We start from the raw sequence: 24,409 nt of genomic DNA, 5'->3' as shown, positions 1-24,409 counted from the left end.
TTGTAGATTCACTCTTCCCAGTCTGGTGCAGGTCTACAATACTTTTCCTGGTGTCCTTCGAAAGCTCTTTGGTCTTGGCCATGGCGGCGTTTGGAGTCTGACTGTTTGAGGCTGTGGACAGGTGTCTTTTATAAAGATGATGAGTTCAAACAGGTGCCATTCATACAGGTAACGAGTGGGGGACAGAAAAGCTTCTTACAGAAGACGTTACAGGTCTGTGAGAGCCAGAGATTTTCCTTGTTTGAGGTGACCAAATACTTATTTTCCAAATTCTTTACAAATCCTACCATGTGAATTCATGGATTTTTTTTTTTCACATTCTGTCTCTCACAGTTGAAGTGTACCTCTGGTGCAAATTACTGACCTCTGTCATCATTTTAAGTGGGGGAACTTGCACAATCGGTGGCTGACTAAATACTTTTTTGCCCCACTGTAGGTCCAATTCTTGCCTGCTCCACAGCCAGCCTTGACACTACCACAATTTCACCCTCTGGCGTTGCAATGTTCACTGTTTATGGCCACAAGATGGAGCCAAATTTATTTCTATATTGCCTGTTATCCATGCATTAATAAGTAAAATTCAACAGAGCAGCCATGTGACAAAAAACTAAAGTGGAGATTGCCCTCATTAATATGGCATTTTGTTAATTTTTGAATTAAAGTATTTAAAGGATTCTATCCATTAAAATGGGCTATATAAACTGTGAGACTGTCTAATACACTATGGCACCTATAACAGAGAAGGCAAAAATCTCCTGCAGAGCTCAACGCTAAACATTAAACTTTGGTGAATAAGTCACTATTAAAATAATGAGACCGTAGCACAAGTGACATCTGATGGATTTACGTTGTGTTTGTGTTTTTTTCTGAGGGAGTACAATTGCTTTTGAACTAAGAATGTGGGTTCTGGTCAGGCGCTGGATGCTATTTGCCAACAGGGGGCGTTACTAGAACAGAAGAAGTCGCCAGCCGCAGTAAAACGACGAAGAAGAAGTCACCTGTCGCGTCATGTCATCATAAGACCACCAAGGTTATTCCGAAGGTACACGAGACAATTATGAAGAGCGTTTGACAGAAGTAAAGTCCTCTCTTATGCCGGTAAGAAGAAAAATATGATTAGTTTGTGTCAAGTAATGAAATGTAACCGGCATTTACTCGGTAGCTAGCTTCAACTAGCCGGCTAACCTCATGATGGAGGCGGTCACACCAAACTCCATTAAAAATAGTCTGATTTTAATACATGGAGGTGTATACTGATCGGAAAAGAAACAAAAGTGGGTGTATAAAATACTCATATGTGATGCTAAGCATAAGGTACAGACTCCGGCTTTGAAAGCTAAATCCAGGTGTTTTCTGCTCTAATCTGACATGAACCCAGGTCGCGATGAGGATCTCCTGTTTACTGTCCGCCACTGCTCGAACCTTCAGTCTGTCGTGTCCTGCAGCCGGTCTGCTCTGCTGTAGGCTGCTGGGCCCCAGCTCTGTCGTGAGGTGAGTTTCCTGAGGGGGCAAAGTAGATTCTGACAACGAAAGAAGTGTATGTTTTTGAGTGGACCCCCATCTCCCCTGTTCTTGTATTACGAGCAACAGAAAATCAGAGCCCATATAGTCTGATTTAAACTATCCACAGGCCTAAATGAAATGAGAAAGAATGTCAGATTATGGCTTTTGTTCTCATTTTTGTCTTCATCTCTTCTTCAAGATCTTGGAGACTACCTCCAGCATTGCTGTTATTTTTAGATCACTTCCTATAAGGGGTAATCCTTACATCAGCCTTGAAATTCATTCTTATATTGCTTCCTATATATTTCTGTTGCGTCCCATTATGATCATTGCACTGTGATTTCACTGTGGCTCTTAAACATTTGCAGAGAGCAAACATCATCATTATTTGGTACCAACTGTCCTGACTTCAATGTGTAGAATCATTGGAGGCGGTGAGTTGGGTCTCTAGCTACAAACAAATAGTTTTCATTTATGTCCATGTGGGAAATAGGAACAGGAATTAATTTCGAGGCTGATATTGTCAACTTGGTTATCCACTTTGCCAAAGTAGACATCAGGTGTAAGGATCACAGTTTTGACATACTGGTGGAGATCCCGCATCCTTTTTAGAGCCAAAGTGCACAAGCAAGGGTGCATAATGGAACTTCTAGGATGTGATTTATATATTTAATGGTCACATTCCTGGAACTTTTCAGTGACACTTTGAGAAATATCCATGTGCCCAATAATGACCGTTCCTTAAATCTCGGTTTTTGAATAAACTGAAAAAACTCAATAAGAATTATATTTTGGCCCCTAGTAAACACAAAAGAGCTTTAGTGACATTAAATATAAAATGTTCCCACAGCTGTGATGGCAGGAGAATGGTTGCTGGGATTTTCTGTGTTACAGGTGCATAACACAGAGTGTACAGAGTGAGACGTGCATAAGGTCCAGACTGATCTCGAGTCTCTGCTTGGATTAAATTATGGGAATAATTACTAAAGATCCTGCTGTTGTGCTAAATGTGTAAATGCATGCAGCTCTCTGGTTACATGTTTCAGTCTGTGGCTTTTCTCAGCATTTGTGAAATGTTTCTGGGTGTAACCCTGATAAAACAGTCATTCATTAACTAATGAAAAATCAAATAGAAGAAGAAAATATGCAGTTCGTTTACCCACCACAAAAAAAATGATATACAAATGTATCAGTAATGCATCCATGTAAACACGTGGAGTAGTTCAAATACTGTAACCTGCAAATAAAATTGAAGCAAAAAATTATATCATTTTATAATGAAAAAATTATGTCTTATTCTGTATTAGCAGGGTGTAGTAATACACACTAATAATCCTGCTGCTTTAAGTAACCCTATAAATCTGCATGCTTTTAATAAACTCACAAGAAAGTCAGCAGTTAACAACAAGCACTACTTCAGCTGCTGTTTTGTTAAACCCAGGCTGCATTCATTACTGGTGACTCTCATTAAGTAGTCTGTGTGCACATCATGGTAGTAGGCAGCGGGTCTGTTGCTAACCGCTGGGAGATGAAGTAGGGGGCACCATAATTCATTGTAGTATTTATATTGCTTCTAATTGTCTGACGGTGCCTAATGTACTTTTTCTTGAATTTAAATAAGTTCTTATGATTGTTATGATCGATGATCATTAGCCTGTTTTGGAGCCCCCTCCAGCACTTGGTGCCCTGTGCACACCACAGTGTGCGAGGTGCTGTGAATGAGCTGCGAAGAGTTAGTGAGAAACTGTGTTTTTGTTTTAGGGTTTTTTGTATTTTTAATGTTGATGAACTGGATCCTTAACTCGATGGTTCCCTGTTGACAGTGAGGGCAAACTCCACTTGCTGCCTATATTTTTTTTTTTTTTTTTCTTGTGTGTGTGTCACATGTGGCTGCTTTCTTGCTCTTCACTGCACGACACAGTATTTTTCATACGAGACAAGTGACCAGACCGTTTCCTTTTCAGTAGAAGAAATATGTCCTCCAAAAGGCAAATGGACCACCTAGAGAGGACCTCGAACAACTACAGACAAAATGTAAGTCTACAGTGTGTAGCTGAGGAATCTGATCTTGATGTCTGTTAACTGTGCCACACTATTATTAACCCACCACTGAACTCTTCTCTGTGTGTCTCTAACTGGGTTTTTGACTTAGACTCTGTATCCAGCACAAGTATGTGGAATTATAAATGAGTCAGAGACGGTAAAAAGACTGAGAATAGCCGTGCATCCAAACTTCACCTTCAAAGCAGGCCAGTGGTGAGTAGACTCTCATTAAGTTTTAAATAAGAGAAGGTACAACTGAAATCAGCATTTTCCAGGTCAAACTACACACAGTACCAGGGTCGACTGCAGTTTTCTGAAACTTATGTCTGTGAGAATACTCATATGACAGCTTCAGTCAGTAGTAGAAGATCCCAGAGTGGGATACACTCTAGGAGCACATCAAACACAACTTATAGACAGTTATAGACTGTATTTGAACAGTATTCAGTATTTGAACAGTATTACCAATATGGATCATTCTGTCATATTTAATGGCATGCCAGTATTAAAACTTTTTTTTTTAAATACACAATGCTTGGGGTGATTTAGAAATGGTGGCATGACAAAGTTTGTCCGACTGAACATCTCCTACCCAAGTAATTACTACTATCCTATTAACACAGGTTGGCACATTCATAGTAAAAGTCAAGTCAGAGTTCATTCCTATATGCTATATATATATTCCAGTCACTAAATCACCATTCACTATACACTGAAAATCAAATAAAATGAGTAGATAAGAGTGTTTGCATTAGGGCTGGGTATCGTCACTGATTTCTAGAATGGATTTGATTGCAATTCACAAGGCCCCGAATCGATTCGATTCAATTTGAATCGGGGAAATTTTGCCTCAGACAGTCAGAAATATTATAATTCAGATCATGCATCAGTACATTTCCATATTCGTATACCTATAAAAAGAAAGCTGACACTTGCGAGACTTTACCAAAGGTGTGAGCATCACAGCAGATGCCTTTGTGTCAAAGTAGCTGTGGATAAAACACAGAAAAACATGAAGGTGATTTTCCTGGCCTGGGATTTTATAAATATATTGTGCAGTCAATCAAAAACGAAAGAAAACCATTAATCAACATATGAATATTACCTGATGCTGCTGAAGTGAAGCAGAGCAAAGTTACAGATGTTTTATTAGAGACACAGCCAAGCGTTTTGCAATTTTGCATAATTTTAAAAAGTTTAAATTTGTTCAGTAGCTTACTGAACAGCAGAAATGAGGAAAAAACAGCGGCCGACAGCGCTGTAAACAACGGTAGACTTGTGCGCAAGCGAATAATGAAGAAAACAGATTTTTAGATGGGAAACTGTTCTTGAAGTATAATGTGAGAGAGAGAGAGAGAGCTGTGCATGAAGTGTGGTTTTTATCGTGGTGGAAGCAAAACAGCAAAAGTCAGAGTGAATTCTTGACGATGTTTATGTGAAGCAAAGTTTGGATCTTCTTTTGCTGCTGGTTCAGTCAATATTGTTTGGAGAGAGATCAAACTAACAGCTTTAGAATCAGCGCAAAAAGGACGTAAACACAAAGCGCAGACCCGCCGAAACATCAGAATCAGCGAGCTGTCAGCTTTCAGCCCCGACCGTGTCCGTGCCGTCAGGTGAGAAAGGCAACATCTCACTGCTTCTGATCCGTTGGGTCCGCGCTTTGTGTTTACGTCTTTGTGCAGAATCCATGTTCCTGCTCTCATTTACTGTTTTAGCTGTTTGGTGGTTGTTGAAACTTTGTGAGGTTTAACCTGAGATTCTGGCATTTCGGGCAAAATAAATTTATATTAAAAAATCGATTCAGGATTTTAATGAATCAATATCACGTTATCCAAGCCGGAATCGATTTTAATTGATAATCAAAACCCACCCCTAGTTTGCATACTCTGCTCTGCTCAACTAGACTTGAAGGTAAACAAGAACAAATATGTTTTTAAAAGTGGTTTAAAATGACTGAGAAACTGGGGATCTCTTATGTAAAAAGGTTGCAGAGTATATATCACAGCTGATGATCTCAGAAGTTCAGTGTTGGTCAGTGTCAGTTTTTAACATTTGAATAATTCAGAGTAAAATGGTTCTATTCACACACTGTGCTACAACTTGGAAATGTTAAGAGTTAGCATGGGATAAGAGTCCCTGAGGCTTTCTTTGCTTTATTTGTCTTGACAAAACGTAAAACCTCAGTTAGAGATGGCAGGTATCACAACAGTAACTGTAAGCTTTCTTTGTTAAGCCAGGCTTTCTGCTTCATTGTCTGTGATATGACTCTTCTTCCACACAAATGAGCCCTGATAGTGTGTCCTACTCCAATCAGAGGTGATGATACAGATAAAATGGTGTTTAGAAATCTACAAAGAACATAAACAAATACCAGTAAATTGTAAATAAAGGAGTGTAATGCTGCAGAAAATCATTAATCTGGTCATTTAGCACACCGAGCGGAAAAATAAACATTTTAATTTAAGGTAAATTGCACGTTAAAGCTCTGCAACATTAAACTGGATACATTTTAAGATTAAAGTTTACTGTCCCATAGTCTAATAAAGGAGACCTGGGAATCGCTTTGGTTTATGGCCGGCTCAAAGAGAAATTAGATTTATTGATTCAGCTGGTATTCTTGTTGTGTTTTCTGTGCCTTAATAGCTGCATTTCCAACAATATAAAAGAGATTAGTCATCAGATTAGAAACAAGTATAAAAACATTTAAACATTTTCTGCATCACCAGCTGAATACATAAATACATAAAGGTTATGTGTTCAGCATAAGTTACTGCAGTGATTTAGCCAGATAGAGACCCATTTTTCTGATACAGAAAACTCTGAGTTCAACATGGCTTACGAAGCTATTAATCTGGCCTCGTAGTACACCCGTCTGTTCAGACTTGTAATACATATCCTGACACCGCTGGCTTTGTCGTTCTGTTTATGCAGTAGTGTGGTTTTTCAGACATGCCCATGGCGTTTGCCATATGGGAAGTACACTAAGTGGCATATAATGCATGATGTTTTCTTTCTACAGCACGGCACACAAACAAGAGCGTGTCCTTGTTTTGTTTTATTACACTGTAATTTATGTGTAATTGGGTATAAACAGCATTGTTAGCTCCAACCACGAGTGCTTGGGCCCGTCATTCTATATGCCTCAGGTAAAATGGCCGTATTGTTGTGTAGTGACACTGGGTTGTAATAGCGTCTGTCAATTTAGAAAAACCAAGGACGACAAAAGGCAACAGAGCTGCATCGTTATTGGTGTGACTCGAGAGTGCAGCCTGGTAATGTGGGCAGAGATTTGGCTTTCAGTTGTAAACTGTAGTGCTGTAAAAGAAAAATGCGTCCATTAACACACAAAGGCCTGTTCTCTTTCTAAAGACTTTGGGAATAACTTAATTTAAAATAGTGGATACACTCCCATCTTCTTTGATTTCTAGCTGCAAAAGACAATAAATTACATAGCATGTATTCATAAAGTAATTACAAGTATATTTGGTTTACTACTAAAATTTAAGCTAATAGTTTTTCTGTTTTCTTCATGGTGCCATTAGAAACCCAATACAGTGATAGCACTTAGGTCTTCCTTCATCAGTCATTGTCATGTAGTGCCTATAATCACCACATGGGGGCAGGGTTGTGTCAGATTCATCTTTTCCAAGCACTTCTTACAGAACTTCCAGTAAATTTCAGCTGTAGTCCTCATATTGGTCAATACCATCAACCGGAGGAAGGATCGAAGCCTCTTAATCATTTAAAGCCTTGAGTCAGATGAGGATGACTGAAAATAGACACACGGGGAAGCGTTTATCGTCCTTGATGTTGCTCGTATACTGGCAGCTTTTTGACCGATGCATAACATGAGGAAATGTTTAAGCTAACGTCAAGAGACTCTTCCAATAGCAGGTTGGGAACTTCTTCAATGAGCCAGAGCTTTTTTTTTTTTTTGGTTCTGTTTTGTTCTCAGTCCTGGTCTGTCAGTCAGTGTTGCCATTGTTAATTAGTGTAGCTTGCACATGCAGTATGTACATGAGCCCATACTGTTGGTGGGCGGTGGTGAGAAATAAAACTGGCAGCCAGTTGCCCTGCGGCGGCTGATAATGAATGTAAATAGATGGAAATTCTCAACTTGCAATGTTTTTTAAGAAAAAAGGGACTGTTTAGTTGTTCATCTCCAGGTGGGAGAGGAGGAAGAGAAGGAGGAGGTGGATGGAACATATGTACATGATTTCACAGCGGATCCATATTTATGATGCCTCTGAGGGTCTCTCTGGTGTAACAGTAGGTCATTGTGTTGGTGGAACATTAGCCCAACTGTTTAGCACTGCATTTTTCCCACTGTGACTACTCTATTGTTCCTACTGATTGACAGATGTGACTATGTGTAAGAAAGAGATGCTTCACTTTGAATAAACTGATCAGCTTTACATCTGGTTCTGTTTTGTTGTCCCTGGTTTCCAAAAGAGGATTTCTGCTGCGTCGATGCACATGGAAACACTCTATAAGCATTTCGACTTTGGCCCTGTTTTTGTTTTTGCTGTTTTATTAACTGTTAGCAAGTAGGCATGTACCAATTTGTGCTACAGTCACCATTCCTGGCCCTTATGATGGCTAGACCCGATCAATTTCCCAAAGTTTGTCTAATATATTACTCTTCTTCGCTGGCTAACTGTTCAAAGACATCTTTATATTGTTCCCAAAAATAATAACTAAGTGACAATAAAATCAGTGAAACAATCTATGGATCAAGTTCAAACATCTGCTAATGTAAATAATCAATAAACTGAATGATTAAATGCTGTGTTTTGCTGTTGTGTGTCTGCAGGGTGGATTTCTTTATCCCTGATGTGGAGAAGGTTGGAGGCTTCTCCATGTGCTCCAGCCCAGGTCTGCTGCAGAGGGAGGGAGTTGTTGAACTGGCTGTCAAATATGCCAAACACCCACCAGCCCACTGGGTCCACACTACAGTGAGTACAATAATCAAGACCTTTATGGTATCCAGATCTCTGGTTTTGTATGAAAATCAAGAAAACTGAAAGGAATATTATAAAACAGCAGAGGTTCAAAAATCATGAGGCTAAGACCAATAATGGATAAGGTGTTACAGCATTACAATCCACATTACGACATAATCACACAAGTGTTGAATGGAACAAGATAAATGAGCTGATATTTTTAGAATTGTTTGATGTGTGTGTGTTTGCATACACCCTATTATCTGCGAACAACCATTAATTGAGCTCTCTTGTATCTTTCCTTTTGTGTCATTTATTTATTATAATGGTGGATTTAATTTTAAACATGGCTCAAAATGTCACACAGTGAGGTCAGCAAACATGAGTCAGAAATTCAGACTGCTCTAAATGCTCAGTGTCAAACAGTTTCTTTGCTCCCAACTCATGGCTCTTCATGATGTCATCAAGAGCAGATGGAGATAATTTTGTCATCTCAAATAAACACCTCTGACTGTATGTACAGGAGGGTTCCCTTAAACAGAATAGAATAGAGTAGCCTTTTATTGTTATTGTACATGCAATGTTCCCTCTAATTTTTCACGTGTCTGAGCGAACACGCAAACTCCCCGAGCGGTCCCTTGGACCACTGTGAGCGACATCAGACGTGTGCACTGTGGTCACGCCAGCATCAAATCCATCCAAGTTACATGGTTTATTAAAATAATCAAATTACAGCATTTACATTTATGTTAGACTACTTTTAATTAACTGCTTTAGCCCATTTACAATGAAAATTTTTTAAAAATCTAGTCATTGACCTGTGTAGTATGGTAACACTATTGGAAGTAAAAATAACTTGAACTCCAATTTTGAAAACACAACTTTCTTTCTTTTTAAAAAAAGCTTTGACTTGTATTATGAGTCTGTGGTCTGGTTTTACGTGGCCTATCAACACAATTTTAAAAACTGGTATAAAGTCCACACTTTTTCCGTCAATTGTTCCGTCTGTCCTGCTCACATCTCCAATGGTTGTACACGTTGTCATTAACGTGGCTTCACTCCACATCAGCCACGCCGCTTTGCTAGCTAAAACACCGGTGTCGGCACATAAGGACGCTGTCATAGCTGTCAGCAACGTTGATTAACTGCGTATATACGAATGTGAATCGCATCATTGGCTGGACTATGGGATATGGTGGCATCGTTCTAATCCCATACTGGAGCAGCCAGTTACTTACTGACTAACACTGCAAAACAGAATTGTTAAAGTATTAATTTTAATTTCAATGCAGGTTAGATTTTTTTCTTTTGTGCGCAACACAGATTTTCTGTGCGCAGAGGGAATATTGTGTACATGTATAACAAAATTGTCGGTGATCTGCACCAACTCTGTTGGAATAAAATATAAATGGTAGACCGCAGGAATAAATGACAAGGGTGACAATTACTTTTTTTAAAACAGGACCAGATAGGTATGGATAGCTTTTTTCACAACAGTGTGTGTGTGTGTGTGTGTGTGTGTGTGTGTGTGTGTGTGTGTGTGTGTGTGTGTGTGTGTGTGTGTGTGTGTGTGTGTGTGTGTGTGTGTGTGACAAACGCATCATTTTTAAACTCCACTGGTGCCAGTAGTTGTATGAATATTAACAGCGTTTTCTTCCAGCTCTGTCTCCCTTTCTGTAGTCTACATGTTTGTTTGCAGCTTCTTTGTTTGATGATGGGCTCAAAAAAATAGCTTTGAGCTACTATGCTGTGTGTAAATAGGAACGAGCGATGTGTGTTTGAGGGTACTGAGACTTACATCTATCAGCTCTGAGATCACTTTATGATCCTTTTGTTTGATATTGTGTTACAGGGATAGTGTAGGGACCATCACAGCAGATTACGACTGCATGCATTATCATGTGGGCGAGTGGTCATGTGTGCTAAAGCAGATAAAGGCATATTTAGTGCTCTCCTCGACTTCAAAAGGCCTTTTGTAACTTGTAATATCGGCTGCACTCGTACAGCAGCAACATCGATTTGTAGTGCGTATGATCTAAAATTGGCTTTTTACACTTGTTGAGGCTGGTTTTAGATGCAGTTTGTTGTCTCTGAAAATTTTTATTTCAGCTTCTTATCACGGATGGATGCGAGTTAGCTGGCTTTGCAGTTTGTTTCAAACTCCTTCCACTTCTCCGTCTCTCCCTCTTCCTCTCAGTGTACAGTGGGCTCCAGAGTGGCCATGCGTGTCGGCGGGGAATTCTTCTTTGACCCATCGCCATCTGAACCCTCTGTGGATTTGCTGCTGGTGGCTGGAGGTGTAGGGATCAATCCCTTGTATTCAATTATGCTGCACACAGCAGATCTGCTGCGTCTCAATCGAGCTTCAGGTGGCCAGGATTACAACATAGGCTCCGCCCACCTCTGTTACAGTGCCAAGAACACCGAAGAGCTGCTGTTCAAGGTATGCTTTAGAAAATTTCCATGTGTGTAAAATCTATGAGAAGGTTTGTTTTTTTTTTAAATTATTTTAATAAACTTTTATAAATGTACAACATCCTACCTTCTGTGTTCCCAGAATTCTATCATTGAGGTGTGCCAAGAGTTTCCTGACAAGTTCTCCTGTGACTTCCATGTCACGCAGCAGAGCACAGACGTCGACCTACAACTCCTGCCGTTTGTCAACCGTAAATACTGCACTTTCGCTTTTCTTTGTTTGGATGAGATGATTGAGTAACTGTCACATTCAACCACAGCCTGTCTTGGTTGATTTATGTGTGTCATCATAGGCTAAGTCTCCATGTAGGCGACTGAGATGGGATAGGTGCCGCAGCACCGCGTCTTAATTAATTGATTTGCTTCCCTTGTGTCTCATCAGATGGGAGACTCACAGAGGAAGTGTTGCGGAAACACGTGGACCCACAAAAAACTCTGTGTTACTTGTGTGGACCCCCGCCAATGATTGAATCAATTTCAAAAACCCTCATGGACCTCAGCCTCCCCAAAGATAGGATCTTCTTCGAGAAGTGGTGGTAGGGGCCCTCCTACAGCTCCCAGAAACCAATTCCTGCCTTTTGTTGTCATCAGTGGGGAAGGTGTACATCTGGGAGAATGGAAAGCAAGTGAAATGTTCCAGTGATCTGGATTTCAGTATGAATGTTTGTGTAGATGAGGAAACTCATCCTCTGATCCCTGCCACAGCAACCCGTGCTTGATTTGCGATAGACCGCTGGGACCGCCCACGCCTCAGCTAGCAGCTGACACACAAAGACAATAGAGATTATTTATATTTCCTATAGTATAAACCAGCAAGATGAGTGAAATTCCAGTGTCCTGTACATGTGTGCATCTTCAGATCTGTTCACATTTGCAGACACTTCTGCTGCAATGTCAAATCAGGTTTTCAGCGAAAAACTGTGTTAACAAGGGGACCAAGAACCAATGTAGAGGGGAGAGACTAAAGAAATAACAAAAATGAAGACCGCTGGAAAAATCAGCATGTTTGAAGGGTTTTAATTGTGAAACAGAACTCTTCCTTTGGGAAATAAGCTTTTGGTGTTGTTGAAAAGATTGATCTGTAAAATTTAAAATTAGATTACAAAGTTGGACTGTATGAGTGTGAGGAGATATGTTGCTAACTGAAAAATACTCCAATACAAAACAGTTTGTAAAATAACGACTTTTTTTTCACAGTTTCTGCACCGATGAAACGAGCGCTAGGTAAAGTGTAACCAGAGAGATTTGGAAGTGATAGCAGATGGACTTATTGGGTGCTTAAGTTATTTAAAGGAAATGGAGGGATATTTGAAACATTAGCATTGTGTACTTTTATTTTACGCTGTACATTAGCGTTTTAATGACTCTCTTTTAACGCAGTACCTCACCTATTTGATACAATGTAACTTAGAAGTATTACGGTGTTTATATTCAGTGTACTGACACTTTTTATTTAAAGAGCCGCAGGTTTTAGAGTTGCATCAAAGCATTTGTTTTTCACATATTACTCCTCAGCTTTACACCACTGATCATATTTTTAGATTTAAAACTTCACAGGCTCCCACACATTGGCCAGTATCCCCCCCCGCTTTACTCACTTACGCTGTTACCACATGCATGCGCAGCGCCCATCCCCTATACAGCCTCTTCTTCAGCCACAGGCATTCACATACCCATAAACGGTTTCTCATCACAGGGTAGAGTAAATATCCCATGGTGCCATGTAATGGAACCTCCAGGTGGTCTGCAATTGGCTCGGATCACTGAACATCCCTCAGAGATGGTTGCAAGCTTCCTGTTGTCATCTCTCAGTGGGGGGTTGTACCGTTGAGACTCAATTTTGAGTTGTTTGTGCATTTCTTCCTCATATGAGGACAGCTGTTTATGATTTTAAAGGAAATAAAGAAAATTGAGTCAAGTCCGCCTGCAAAGACTTTATTGACTCTTTTTTTTTTTTATATGAAGACCTACATGTTACACTACTTATACACAACACAGGTGGTCCAGGAAATGAGTCGTAAATATCTGATTTTTAAATTACACATTTTCTAAGGTCAAGTTTACCCAAATTACAAAAAAAGTAAATTAATCAACAGCCTCTAGTAGTTTCTAGCCCTGTAGACAGTTAATTTGTTTAACACAGGCTTTGTTATCTTTTCCTCTGACAAATTGCAACCAACACCTTATTACAATAATAAAAACAAAACTCAAGACTTCAGTGCACTTCAAATCCCGACCCTTGCTGTTTATCTGAGATTCATACTGATAATGTTGCAGGATAAAGGTTTATAAACCGTTAGTTTTTTCTATATTTCTGCACAAATTAGATCCAAACTGTTACCGGATTTTAACAAAAGTCCTAACTACTGATTAAATTTTTAAAAAAAGATGCTCACTTATTAACTTCATTTAGTTATTGAGGAAAATGATCCATGATTGTATGTCTGTGTGTGGCAAAGGTAGGTGAAATCTGAACCTAAGAATTTCCAGTTTTAATCAGCTAAAACTTGACTGTGTGTGTGCTCTCTGTTTTTATTTATAGAACTATCAAAGTCTATTCTTCATAACTCACATTTAGGGAAGTGAATAATTACCCTTTGTCGCCGTACGTACAAAGGAAGGAAGTAATTTCTAAGGATTTCAGAATAACAATTGTTTACGCTTACCACCCTGAAAAAGGATGCAAACCCACCCACTAGTGTTGCCCTCCCCAGGAGTGGCTGACAAAGAGAAAGGAGTACGAACCCCAAAGAAACCCAGGCTAACTGCTTGGATAATGTTTGTAAGTCTATCATCAGGAGAACACTGAACAATAATGGTGAGCTGCAGAGGAGTGTAAGGCGAAAAGCACTGCTCTCCAAGAACACTGGTGCAATTTACTAAAGATCACATGCACAAGTGAGATTTGTAGCTCAATGAGACTAAAAGAAATTGTCTTTTTGAAAGCACCCCATTGAAGGATAAGAACCTCGTCTGATATGTGAAACCTAGTGTTGGTAGACTTATCGTTTGAAGCTTTTTTTGTGGCATCTAGGCCATAATGGCTTACCAGTGGCCAAGTCATACCAGTAAATGGTCACTTTCCTCAATAGAGAGTGTCACATAATATTTTCTACTTTTCACACTAGACAAATTTGATGACATATTAGATCATGTTGTTACAGAAATATGGAAAAAAAACTAACTTTTTCCTGCACCTGTGAGAATTTAAGCCATCTGATAATTATATATGTGCTATTATTATTCATTCTAAACAAATCCTTCAAAATAGGGTAGATTATTAACAATCGTGACCGAGATACGTGAGCAAAAACACACATTTAAGCGCTCACAAACTGGAATCAAAACAACGTATCAAATGATTTAAATACCATCAACATCACTGAGCTGCATCCTTGTTACTCTTCCGCCGTCGCATAAGCGAACACAAACGGATCGATTCAGGCTGTAATGCAGTACTACGCACTTGTTTTTCCTCTTAAATTATACTTTTTTTCATACATATAAAAATACAGTGAGCCCATTGAAATCAAAACTCACAGTCCTATTACAAGAATGTAGTAAAATACAACAGTGTGAAAGAATAATACTTAAGGCTTGGACTGGAGGCTAACTCTAGGTTGTACAGTCTCATTTCATTTAAAGACACATAGCAGCACCAACCCGAAGCAGAAGACTGCACAACACTTTTCCCATTTACAGGAGCTACGACCTCAAAAGGCATTGTGTTAATGCCCTAAACAGAGCAGATAGAAGCGTTAGCAACAGAACGCAATATGAATACAGTGGTTATTTCTGGGCTTGTTCACAAAGAACTAAAAAAAATGCAAGTCAACAAAAAGTTGAAAAGCTTTTTTATAGACTAACCAGCTTTTAGTGCCCTTTGCCCGCTTTGTGCCGAATATGTCAACAAACACCAGAAAAGAGCTGTTGTCTGATCCGCTCTTCCACCCTCGCCGCCTCCTTGGGCCCTGCGTTGGCTTCCTGATAGAAATCTGTCCATCTTACTGACTTCTCCTGCTTGGGCAGTGGGATCTTGTCAATGTCAGTTTCCTCTTCCTGGTCTTCAAGAGAAGCCCTGCTCTTCGACAGGAACAAGAAGTCCTTTTGATGTGGTGCATCCTCTTCCCCTTTATCCCCACCTTGCTGCAGGACTGCTCTTTTGCGCTTTCCGCTGTCCCTGCTCTTCCCTCTTCCTCCCGCCTCCTCTTCCTCCTCCTCCTCCTCCTCCTCTTTTGAGTTTCTTCTTAACCTGTCCATCTCTGTCTCTATCAAAGGGGACCTGGTTTCTCTCTCTTCTAGTAATTCTCCAGTAGCACTTTTCTTTGCCTTGCTGCGACCCCTGAGGTTCAGCATCTGAAATCAAATACATGCATTTGAGACAGTTTTGTGCTTTGTGTCATGTCTTCTTCTTTCTATCTCTCCAGACACCTGACAAAGTACAACAAAGCCTCTTTTATTGATGCCTTCTTCCTGTACAGTTTTAGGCCAACTATTTGCCTATTATTAGACTTTTCCAGAGTGGATTTATATATTCGCTGTACATCCCATATTTAGAAACATGACTTTTTAATGGCACCTTCTGTGACATAAAGTCACGTGCCCTAAAGGCACAACAGAAGAAGAGTGACAGGTTTGTTGCGAAGATTGAAGAAGAAGAAAGGGAGACAAACCTTGAAGTCTTTTCTCTTGCGCTGCAAAACGGGTCTCTGAAGAAAAAGAATTTGCTTCGTCGACAAACTCCCGTCACTGCACAAAGACAGAGAGCTGCACTTTTACTACTGTTAACCCGCTACGCTGTAGTGCGAGAAGCGTGCACGCCACTGTATTTACTGAAATCCAGTTTCTGCATGCTGCAGTTTGTAAAAGTGACAGGTTACAAGACAACAGCAGTTCAATGACAGCGTTACTGCTCGCGAGCCCTGGCTGATTTCAAAAGCGGTTTCATGTTGTGATGAGCATATGATCAAGATTTGTCAGATCTTGGACCATCTGTCCTGCATATCTAAGCCACGCTGTCAGTCCTAATCCTAAAAACAATGAGGCAGGCAACATCTTAGGAGAAAGAATCAGTCTACAAAGCGTAGTCCTTGCTGAGTTTAGGTGATACGATTCAGAGCACGTACTGACTCAGTGGATCTGGGTGCATGGTAGGACAGTTGTGTGTTTTTTCTTGGGTACCTGTTTGTCTTGACAATGGGTGTGGGTAGCACGCACATCAGTCTCCATCCATACGGAGCTAAAGACTGAAGCAGTGGGATGTAGTCTGTCTTCACCATAACACCCTGGACAGAGGAAAGAGTGCTAATGTCTCACATATAAAGAATGCAGTCATACATATATGCATGCAAAATGCAAGCAGGTAGGTAATGGCACAAGCTTAAGGCCAAAATGGTTGCTCAAAAGAGCACATTTTATCTAGAGCTTTAAAAGCCTGAAAAACCTCACGTCAACAACTGTCCACTGCTCAACTACGATAGCATCATAAGAAGTGTTTGCAGTTTCCTCAGCAGAGGTCTGGAGGATGAACACGCTATCCACAGATGAAACCCCATTAGCTGGAGAGAAAAAGGGGACAAATTGGAGACAAGAGTTAGATAAACACAAATGGATAAATGGGATTCAAAGAGGAACTAAAAACTAAATCTCTATTCTCCAATCTCTCATTTTTCATCCCCTGTTCCACTCGACTTAAGCCTGCTTATTCCATGGGTGGCTGAACAGTGACTTATGGCATAAGCCGTGGACTTTCTGCACATAACACCATGCATATCATCCATTACTCAACAGTGAAGCATGGATCTACAGCCTGAGCTCAGGCTGTAGATCCATGCATCCATGAAATGCAGTGTCATAGATTTAGTGGGTGAGGAGTTTGTGCTATTGTATTGGTTATGTTAAAGATGGGTGCTTTCCACACCATGAATCTATGCAAGCATATAGTATGAAAGGATTCATTTAGATTAATTACTGAATTGGATAAAAATAAGCCAAAATGACTCCATACTTTCAGTTTTGAAACTAAAATCAAACAAGTGAAAACAATCAATTAAAGACATGAAAGGAGTGGAAGCACAACCTTGGTCTGTCAACTTTTATTTTACGTATGACAGTACATGGAAAAATGGTGTTGCATTGCTATGGTTACAGGACTTACCGTTATCATCTCCGAGATGGAAAAACCCATCAATGAGGTGTGCTCCGCTGTTGAAATGCTGGGTCAAGTGGTCGAGCCAGTGTGCATCTACTCCTGTGATTAGCCCTGCCTCCTTTTGCACTTGCAGTGGCACCCTGAGTGAGTAGAACCTCATAGAGCTGTTCAGCTCTTCTGTGTGGTTGTACAGTGCAAAGAGCTGCATTCCTACAGGACATGCAAACAGGTAAAATTCACAAACGGAGAAACAACCCAACGAGTAAACAAGCAAACAGGATCCTGCGTACTTACTGGCCTGTGCCAGTGGCGAGGTTGCCCCCTTGTCTTCTTCGGAACTCTTTAGCCTGATGTGGTTGTTGTTGTGCGTCGTCACTGTGCTCTGCCCACGTGCACGAGCAGACTTTCTTTCACTGTTACGATCCAGCTCTGGAGAGCTGAGCCAGCTGTCTGAGCTTGAACCACGTCTCTCTCTCTGGTCTGGAAGGCTAAAACGTTTTTCTGTGCATCCACTCAAGTTTCCTTTAGCTCCTGGTACACCACGCTCCTGCGGCCTTGTTGAACCTACTGTTTCTGGAAGGGTCGGAGTTAGCCCGTTCCCCTGGGTCTCTGCAGAGCTTTGAACTATGTCTAAACCAGGTTTGACGTGATTTTGAGGTTCATTTGTTGACTCTTTGAAGCTGATCTGTGAGGTAAGAACTTGTTCACTAGACTCTCCTGGGGCGGGGCTAAAGTCTGGTTCTCTTGGGCCCAAAGTGCTGTGCTCCTGTGGATTACATTTAAACTCACAATGATCTAACTCAGAGGAGCACCGATCAGTTTCAGCACCATTTTGACGAGGTTCTGTAGGATCCGTTGGGCTGGTGTTGGCACTGAAGGGGTGTCGATGTATGGGAGAAGGGCTTGAATGTAAGGACGACAGCTCGTCGGGATCCCAATTTCCTAAGAAGCAAGGTCCTCCCCCCGGCTGCTGGAGAAAGCCCACAAACATCACACCTTGCTCTGCTACATCCTGGATCTGCAACAGCAATATATGCACACCCATACGCTCTATTACAACAAAGCTGAGCGATGCATACATATAAAGGATGTCTTTCACTGCACCACAAATAAATTTGCAGTCTTTTTTTTTTTTACTATAGGCAAACAAAGCTTCATTTACACACAAACAAAGGCTGACATACGCAGACTAGATATTCTGCAAAATAACAACCTACCTAATCATCTGCAAAGATCAAATATTCAAATGACAAAAGGACCTCATTATCTCAACGCACCCGTGTGTGTACATGTGTGACAGAGTTTGTGTGTGGGTCTGTGTATGTGTGCGCATGCTGCTCCCTCCCACGGAGCTCTGGTGGTTAATTGTCAGCTGATATTTGGGCTGACAGTTTTAGACAGACTCGACAGGAGAGAAATCAGATCGCAAACTAACACTGAACAATAATGAGACACATCTTCCCCTATTACCCGCTACTTTTGACACTTCACTCGTCCATACATGCATATCACATTTTTAAAAACACTCGCTATTACCAACACACGCGCAAAGTTTACACACAGATTTATCTGATGAGTATGTCCAGAGGGAGACAGAGTGGGTACCCTAGTGGGGCGAGAAAAAAAAGTATAAAATTTCAAAACTGAACACACACACACACACACACACGCGCACACACGCGCACACACGCGCGCACACACGCGCACACACGCGCGCACACACGCGCACACACACGCGCGCGCACACACACACACACACACACACACACACATATATATATATTCCATCAGTCTGCCTGCTCGATGCAGCTCCTGGGTTCTTATCTCGAACTCTCTCTGGCAGCTTGTGATCTGATTGGTTATTCATGTCACGCTGCCGAAGCCTATCATATTATACTCAGTGATGTGCATTTCCATCCAATCAGGTTTTCCTTTGTGCTCTCTGGGTGTTCAAATGCCAATCTATTCAATAGTGCACATTTTCATTTCCCAATGTAGAACTGTTGGAGAATTCATGAGCAGAAAGACTAAAAGTGAGTTTAACAGCTGATAAATGCCAACCATGAGGCTCTGTGTTGGCATGCCATCTTTGGGGCTTACTTCTTTCTGTAGTTTACAATGACACTCTCTTCGTTATGTTCCTTCTCCTTTGGTTTCCTTGTTACGGGTTTAGCAAACAGTGTAATTGGAAACTAGTCAAAATCCAGTGTCTTTTGCTGATTTCTTCTCTTCCATCTTTTTTTTTTTTAAACTCCCTCTTGGGTCCTACGTATGACATCTGGGCTTGGGTTTTTGTTCAGCTCCTGTCACAACGCGTTGTTAAAATCTCTTCAGCCAGGTGAATTTGCAAGATTTTAAAATGGAAAAGCCCCATTTGAAATGAAGACGATCTGCATGCTAGTACCAAAGGCAGAGCTACCATATGGCACAGACAGGCAATTATAGGCAGTTGCCTGTGGCCATATGAGCAGGGTAATATTTCCTTTACCGTCACAGTCGTGCTGTGCCAACGTGAAACACACAAACACACAGAGAAACAGTGCAACAGGTATGGAGACAGTGAGCGAGGAGGGTAAGTATGGTAAGGCAACCATGAAAGAAGAAGAATTTTAAATATACTTAATGTCTTCCTGTCTTCTTCTGACCAAGCAGGAAACAACCTGTGTGCATTTTTCACAACAAGGCCTTTCCTCCAAATACTTGTAGAAACATGAGGACCAGCATTCTGCACATGCGGCTTCAATAAAGTAACACTGGATGATGTTTTGGGTATACAAGGTGATGAAAGTGACATACTATTTTACATCTATATGACACAGTGAAGCTTGAGCTGCCTACACTTGCAATTGAACTCACCCTCTTGACGTAGCTCTGGATGACTTCTGGGTCAGCGGCTTGATGACCAGCCACACAGACATCCGTCTCCAGACGATTTCTTGCCCATCTCAGTTGGCTTTTCTCTGAACTAAAGGGTGAGAAATAAATTTAAGGTGAGAAATGTATACTTTAGCTAAATTCTGCTCTTGTGAAGTAGAAAATGCCAGAATACGCTGGCTCTCTAATGACATTGTGCTAGACGGTCTCATTTAGTTTTTTATGTCCTGGTCATTATAGCCACAGCATGACAAAGTAGCATTACATAGTAGCATTAGTCTAAAGGAGCCACAGCTATATAGTATCTGGCAGATGTGCTCCTGTTCACAAGCACTCATTGGCTCAAAATGATTGCAGCAGAAACATAATGTCAAATCTGATTCAGGGAGAATTTTCCATTTTAGGAGAACACACATTCATCAAAACCACAAAAGACTTATTAGACAGAAGAAGGACTGAATTTCCTTCTGCTCCCGCTGCAAGACACCATCATAAAAGGAGTATTCAGATACGCCTCTTCAGATTTGGATTGAGGTCAGTGGGAAGGCCGTGGTAATATCTTGCGCTCTGAGGCGTGAGCGACATTCTCAGCTAGATTTGAAACAGTAGATCTGTCATATTTTTTTTCCCTTTCATTTTTAGGGTTTTTGATGAAAGGGGATGGTGGTGATGGGGAGATAAAAGGCAGAGTAAAGGGGACGAAAGGGGGGTGACGAGGACAAAGGAAAAGTGGGGGACGGTCATCACTGAAGAAAGCAGATGAAAGGATGGAGAGATGGTTTCTCTCTTTCAGTGTGCCGTTCCCCTCTGGCGAGTGCTGATGATGCAATCAGCCGTCTCCACGGTGACAGGTGCCAGGAAGCAGCAGGACCACTTGGCAGGAGGGGCATCAAAGGAGCAGCTTGGCACCTGTCGGTACACTACAGAGTGTGTGTGTGTGTGTGTGTGTGTGTGTGTGTGTGTGTGTGTGTGTGTGTGTGTGTGTGTGTGTGTAAACCATTGCTTGAATTCACACAAGAGGAAGAGAGAAGGCTAGCCAAAAACTGCAGACTAAACAAAGTAATGCCTTTAATTTCATGGTGTATAGATGACAACCAATGGGAGTTTACAAACTATGTAATCAAAGCTCTCTGAATAAAAGACAAAGGAATGATCCTGTCTACATGAGACATCTTTATTCAAATAATTATTTTAAAAAGGTTCTAGTAAGATGATGACTTGTTGGAGAGAGCATGAGCTGTTAAAAGGATCAGATCCTATCCATATATTTTGAAAATGGAAAAACAAATAGTGACAGAAATGGGATGCAATAAACTACCACCATCTAAAAACAATATCCAAAGAGAGAATTTCCTCTTTGTTCAAATACTGGTGGGCTTATAGACTGCAGCTCTGTAGCCATGCTAGTTCCAACATGAGACACGCCATTGTTTTTATGCTAGCACCACTTCCACATGCTAGCCTGCTAACCATAGACCAGAGGTGTCCCAGGACCAGCATCACCCTGGCAAAGACTCCAGTCCAGCCCACTTGAAGACTTTGGAAAATGTGAACAGTATTTTCACCACTTTAAAGCTTTTCTTAATGATAAAGACCTCCGCCATGGCACTTCATATTACACCAAAGTAATCAAGTAATGGGTAAAAAAAAAATTTATGACAGAAGATATCCATTTTTTCCCCACTACAATAGAAATATAACATTTTCACAGTGAAGAAAAAAAAATCTGTCATCAAAAAAAATTGAAATGTAACTTTTTTTTTTCTTATATTACAATATTTGAGAGTGAATTTGTGTAGTTTAACTTCTTCACACTGACAGAAAGAGGAGTTTCACTGGTCCGGCCCACTTAAGATCAGAGTGATCTCTACGTGGCTCAAAGTGTAAAATTAGCTTGATATCCCTGCCATAGACAGTAAAAAGCATGAACATAACTTCCAGGTCAGAAAAATAGAAGCCAATGCAGAAGTGCCTTGAATCTGAAGGCCACTAGATGGGAAAGCTGTGGCTACAAAACCCTTGAGGTGTTCCTCACTCACCTCTCATTCCATCAGTAATGATTAAACTCTGGCTCTCTTTCACTGTTTGTCTTTTGGCCTCTCTCTCCCATCATCCCCAACCTGACGCAGCAGATGGCTGCCCTTCCTTGAGCCTGGTTCTGCTGGAGGTTTCTTCCTGTTAAAAGCGAATTTTTCTTTCCCGCTGCCACCAAGTGCTTGCTCATAGGGGGTCATCTGGCTGTTGGGTTTTTTTCTCTGTTATTGTAGAGTCTTTACCCTACAATATAATGCACCTTAAGGCAACTGTTTTTGTGATTTGGTGCTATATAAATAAAAATGAATTGAACTGAACTGATGACAGTGCTAAACCTTAGTGAATCCCTGAAACATAAATGTTTCTCTAAATTCAGTCGGGCAGATTTTTAGGTAAGTCACAAAATGGGAGAAACATTTTAAACCTCTTATGGTCAGACTAGCCAACCATTATTCTTCTACTGGGAGCAACTGAAGTCATCATAAAATTTAGTACTCCACAAACTATAAAACTGATCTATCCTCTGGGTCTGAAAAGTAATATGCAGCAGTGCCCTAAACTTATTTTGTTTCTAACAGCCAGTACGGGAAACTCTTGTCCAAAGAAGTTTGATCATATAGAAGACCATGGGAAATGTACCAAACGTCTGGTTCAATATTCCTCAATAATAAGGCCTCATCATATCTTATAGACCTCATAGTACCATCGTATCCCAACAGAGCTCTTCAATCTCAGAGCGCAGAGGCATATTTTCATTTTCCAGAAGAAGAGCCTTCAGTTATCAGTTTGGACTCTGAAGACAGCCACCCTATCTACTTTTAAGATTAGGGCCCAAACTTTCATTTTTGATAAAGCTTAAAATTGGGGCTGGATCACATGACACTGAACCCTTACTTAGTTGTGCTGCTTTAGGCTGGCTGAGCATTCCTCCTCCTTTCACCATTGTTCATTGCCAGCTCGTTTTCATGCCACAGTAGCATTTCATAAACTTTTCTCTTCTGTCTCCTAAAGTTTGTGTTTTGTCTGTGCTCCTTTTTTTTTTTCCTCGCTCTTTCTCCTCCACCACACAACCAATTGCAGCAGACAGTTCACCCTCCCTGAGCCCAGTTCTGCAGTTTCTTCCTGTTAAAAGAGAGTTCTTCCTTTCTACTCTCACCAAGTGCTTACTCATTGGGGATTGTCTGACTACAGGGGTTCTCTGAATAATATTGTAGTGTCTTTACCTTACAATACAGTCTCAAGACAACTTCCTGTGCCAAAATGGCTAAAAAGCTAGCACAGGCAACTGGAAAAAACAGGAACGTCAACATAGGATAAATGAAAATCAGGAAAACAGACGGAGAACGTTGGGAAAACTTAATATGATGCAAAGATAAAAATGAAACCGAGCCATCAATAAACACATCAACAGGACTACACATATGATGATATATACTCATAAATAATGAACAGTGTTAGGAGAGCTCATGGTTTATATTTGGGTTCATTAACTTCTTTGATGAGACGCTGAAAATGAACTCAGGTTGGAAACATGCAAGAAGTGAAGAAGAACTGGGTTACAGATGAGACAGCTACACGATTTAGTCTCAGTACAGTATATTACATTTATAGTCAAGAGTGAGAGAATTGGGATACAGAGCTAAAGTTAGCCATTTTAAGTGGCTGACTCACCAGCAATTTAAAAAAAAAAGCAGGTGAGGAAGCTTGTGATAATGAGTCTCAATTGGCTTCCATGTCAAAACAATGAAGTCACATAGGTTGGCAGCTTCAAACGAGTGCCTAAATGAGGCTGCAAATTAATCATCTTAATTATCTTAATCAATCTGGAGTGAATAATCTTACAGGTTACAATTTCTTCCCTAAAGCTGGGTACAGTTGCTCATAGGCATAAGCATGTTTAATAGGTTTACCTCGGTGTCTCTCGGACCAGCACGGCCCGGTGGAGCTGGCGCTGGATGTGTGCTTGGCGGGGCCCGCAGGGGTGAACAAAAGGGTGGACGGCAACCAGGACAAAACCCTGTGTGTAGAGCTCCCTGACTTGAACCGGCAGCTCTCTGACCGAGGACAGACAAAGGACTGATGACACCGGCACCTCTGGAGGGAGGAAAATGGGTGAGAGGAAAGGGAGAACAACAAGGTTATACAAGGATAGGGTAATGGGAAATAAGGAGCAGGTTGTAAAAGGTGGCAGAGAATTACATAGGAGTGGATAAAAGCTGAAACAAAGAGGTGGGGGCAGAAAAAAAAACAGAGAGGTGGGGAAAGAGACAAAGGGACAAAGGGTGTGAAGGAACAAAGATGGAGCATGTTTCATTATGATAATTCACACTGAACAACAACACATGGCATCTTCATGCTAAATCTGAAACTAATTACACCGGAACTA

The 24,409-nt window shown here is 40.9% G+C and overlaps 2 protein-coding genes across 4 annotated transcripts in view; one reads left to right on the top strand and one right to left on the bottom strand.

Moving 5' to 3' along the window:
- Window positions 1–412: 412 nt before the first annotated feature.
- On the top strand, window positions 413–12,889 carry oxnad1 (oxidoreductase NAD-binding domain containing 1). 3 transcript variants are annotated; one of them, XM_004547868.5, is made up of 8 exons: window positions 413–1,098; window positions 1,379–1,491; window positions 3,471–3,537; window positions 3,656–3,759; window positions 8,360–8,501; window positions 10,687–10,932; window positions 11,047–11,155; window positions 11,347–12,889. In XM_004547868.5, exons 1-8 carry the CDS (start codon window positions 1,093–1,095, stop codon window positions 11,502–11,504), a joined length of 945 nt encoding a protein of 314 aa, XP_004547925.1. In that variant the 5' UTR covers window positions 413–1,092; the 3' UTR covers window positions 11,505–12,889. The 3 variants fall into 3 exon arrangements, with proteins under 3 accessions (XP_004547925.1, XP_076735185.1, XP_004547924.1); XM_076879070.1 differs by having other exon boundaries at window positions 417–1,042; window positions 3,468–3,537; XM_004547867.5 differs by having other exon boundaries at window positions 422–1,098; window positions 3,468–3,537.
- Window positions 11,966–24,409, bottom strand: part of rftn1a (raftlin, lipid raft linker 1a) — a 25,539-nt gene continuing 13,095 nt past the window's right edge. The window contains exons 3-10 of the mRNA XM_004548148.5: window positions 23,934–24,117; window positions 19,972–20,080; window positions 17,410–18,133; window positions 17,122–17,325; window positions 16,413–16,522; window positions 16,146–16,249; window positions 15,638–15,713; window positions 11,966–15,320 (exon numbers count right to left, since the gene is read on the bottom strand). Coding sequence (XP_004548205.1) covers window positions 14,871–15,320; window positions 15,638–15,713; window positions 16,146–16,249; window positions 16,413–16,522; window positions 17,122–17,325; window positions 17,410–18,133; window positions 19,972–20,080; window positions 23,934–24,117 — 1,961 coding nt within the window. The 3' untranslated portion in view covers window positions 11,966–14,870. The remainder of the gene's footprint in view (window positions 15,321–15,637; window positions 15,714–16,145; window positions 16,250–16,412; window positions 16,523–17,121; window positions 17,326–17,409; window positions 18,134–19,971; window positions 20,081–23,933; window positions 24,118–24,409) is intronic.

The sequence above is a fragment of the Maylandia zebra genome, linkage group LG22, assembly GCF_041146795.1.
Source record: "Maylandia zebra isolate NMK-2024a linkage group LG22, Mzebra_GT3a, whole genome shotgun sequence".
Classification (NCBI taxonomy): Eukaryota; Metazoa; Chordata; class Actinopteri; order Cichliformes; family Cichlidae; genus Maylandia; species Maylandia zebra.
The sequence above is the reverse complement of the archived record's forward strand: the minus strand, read 5'-3'. Positions and strand labels throughout refer to the sequence as shown.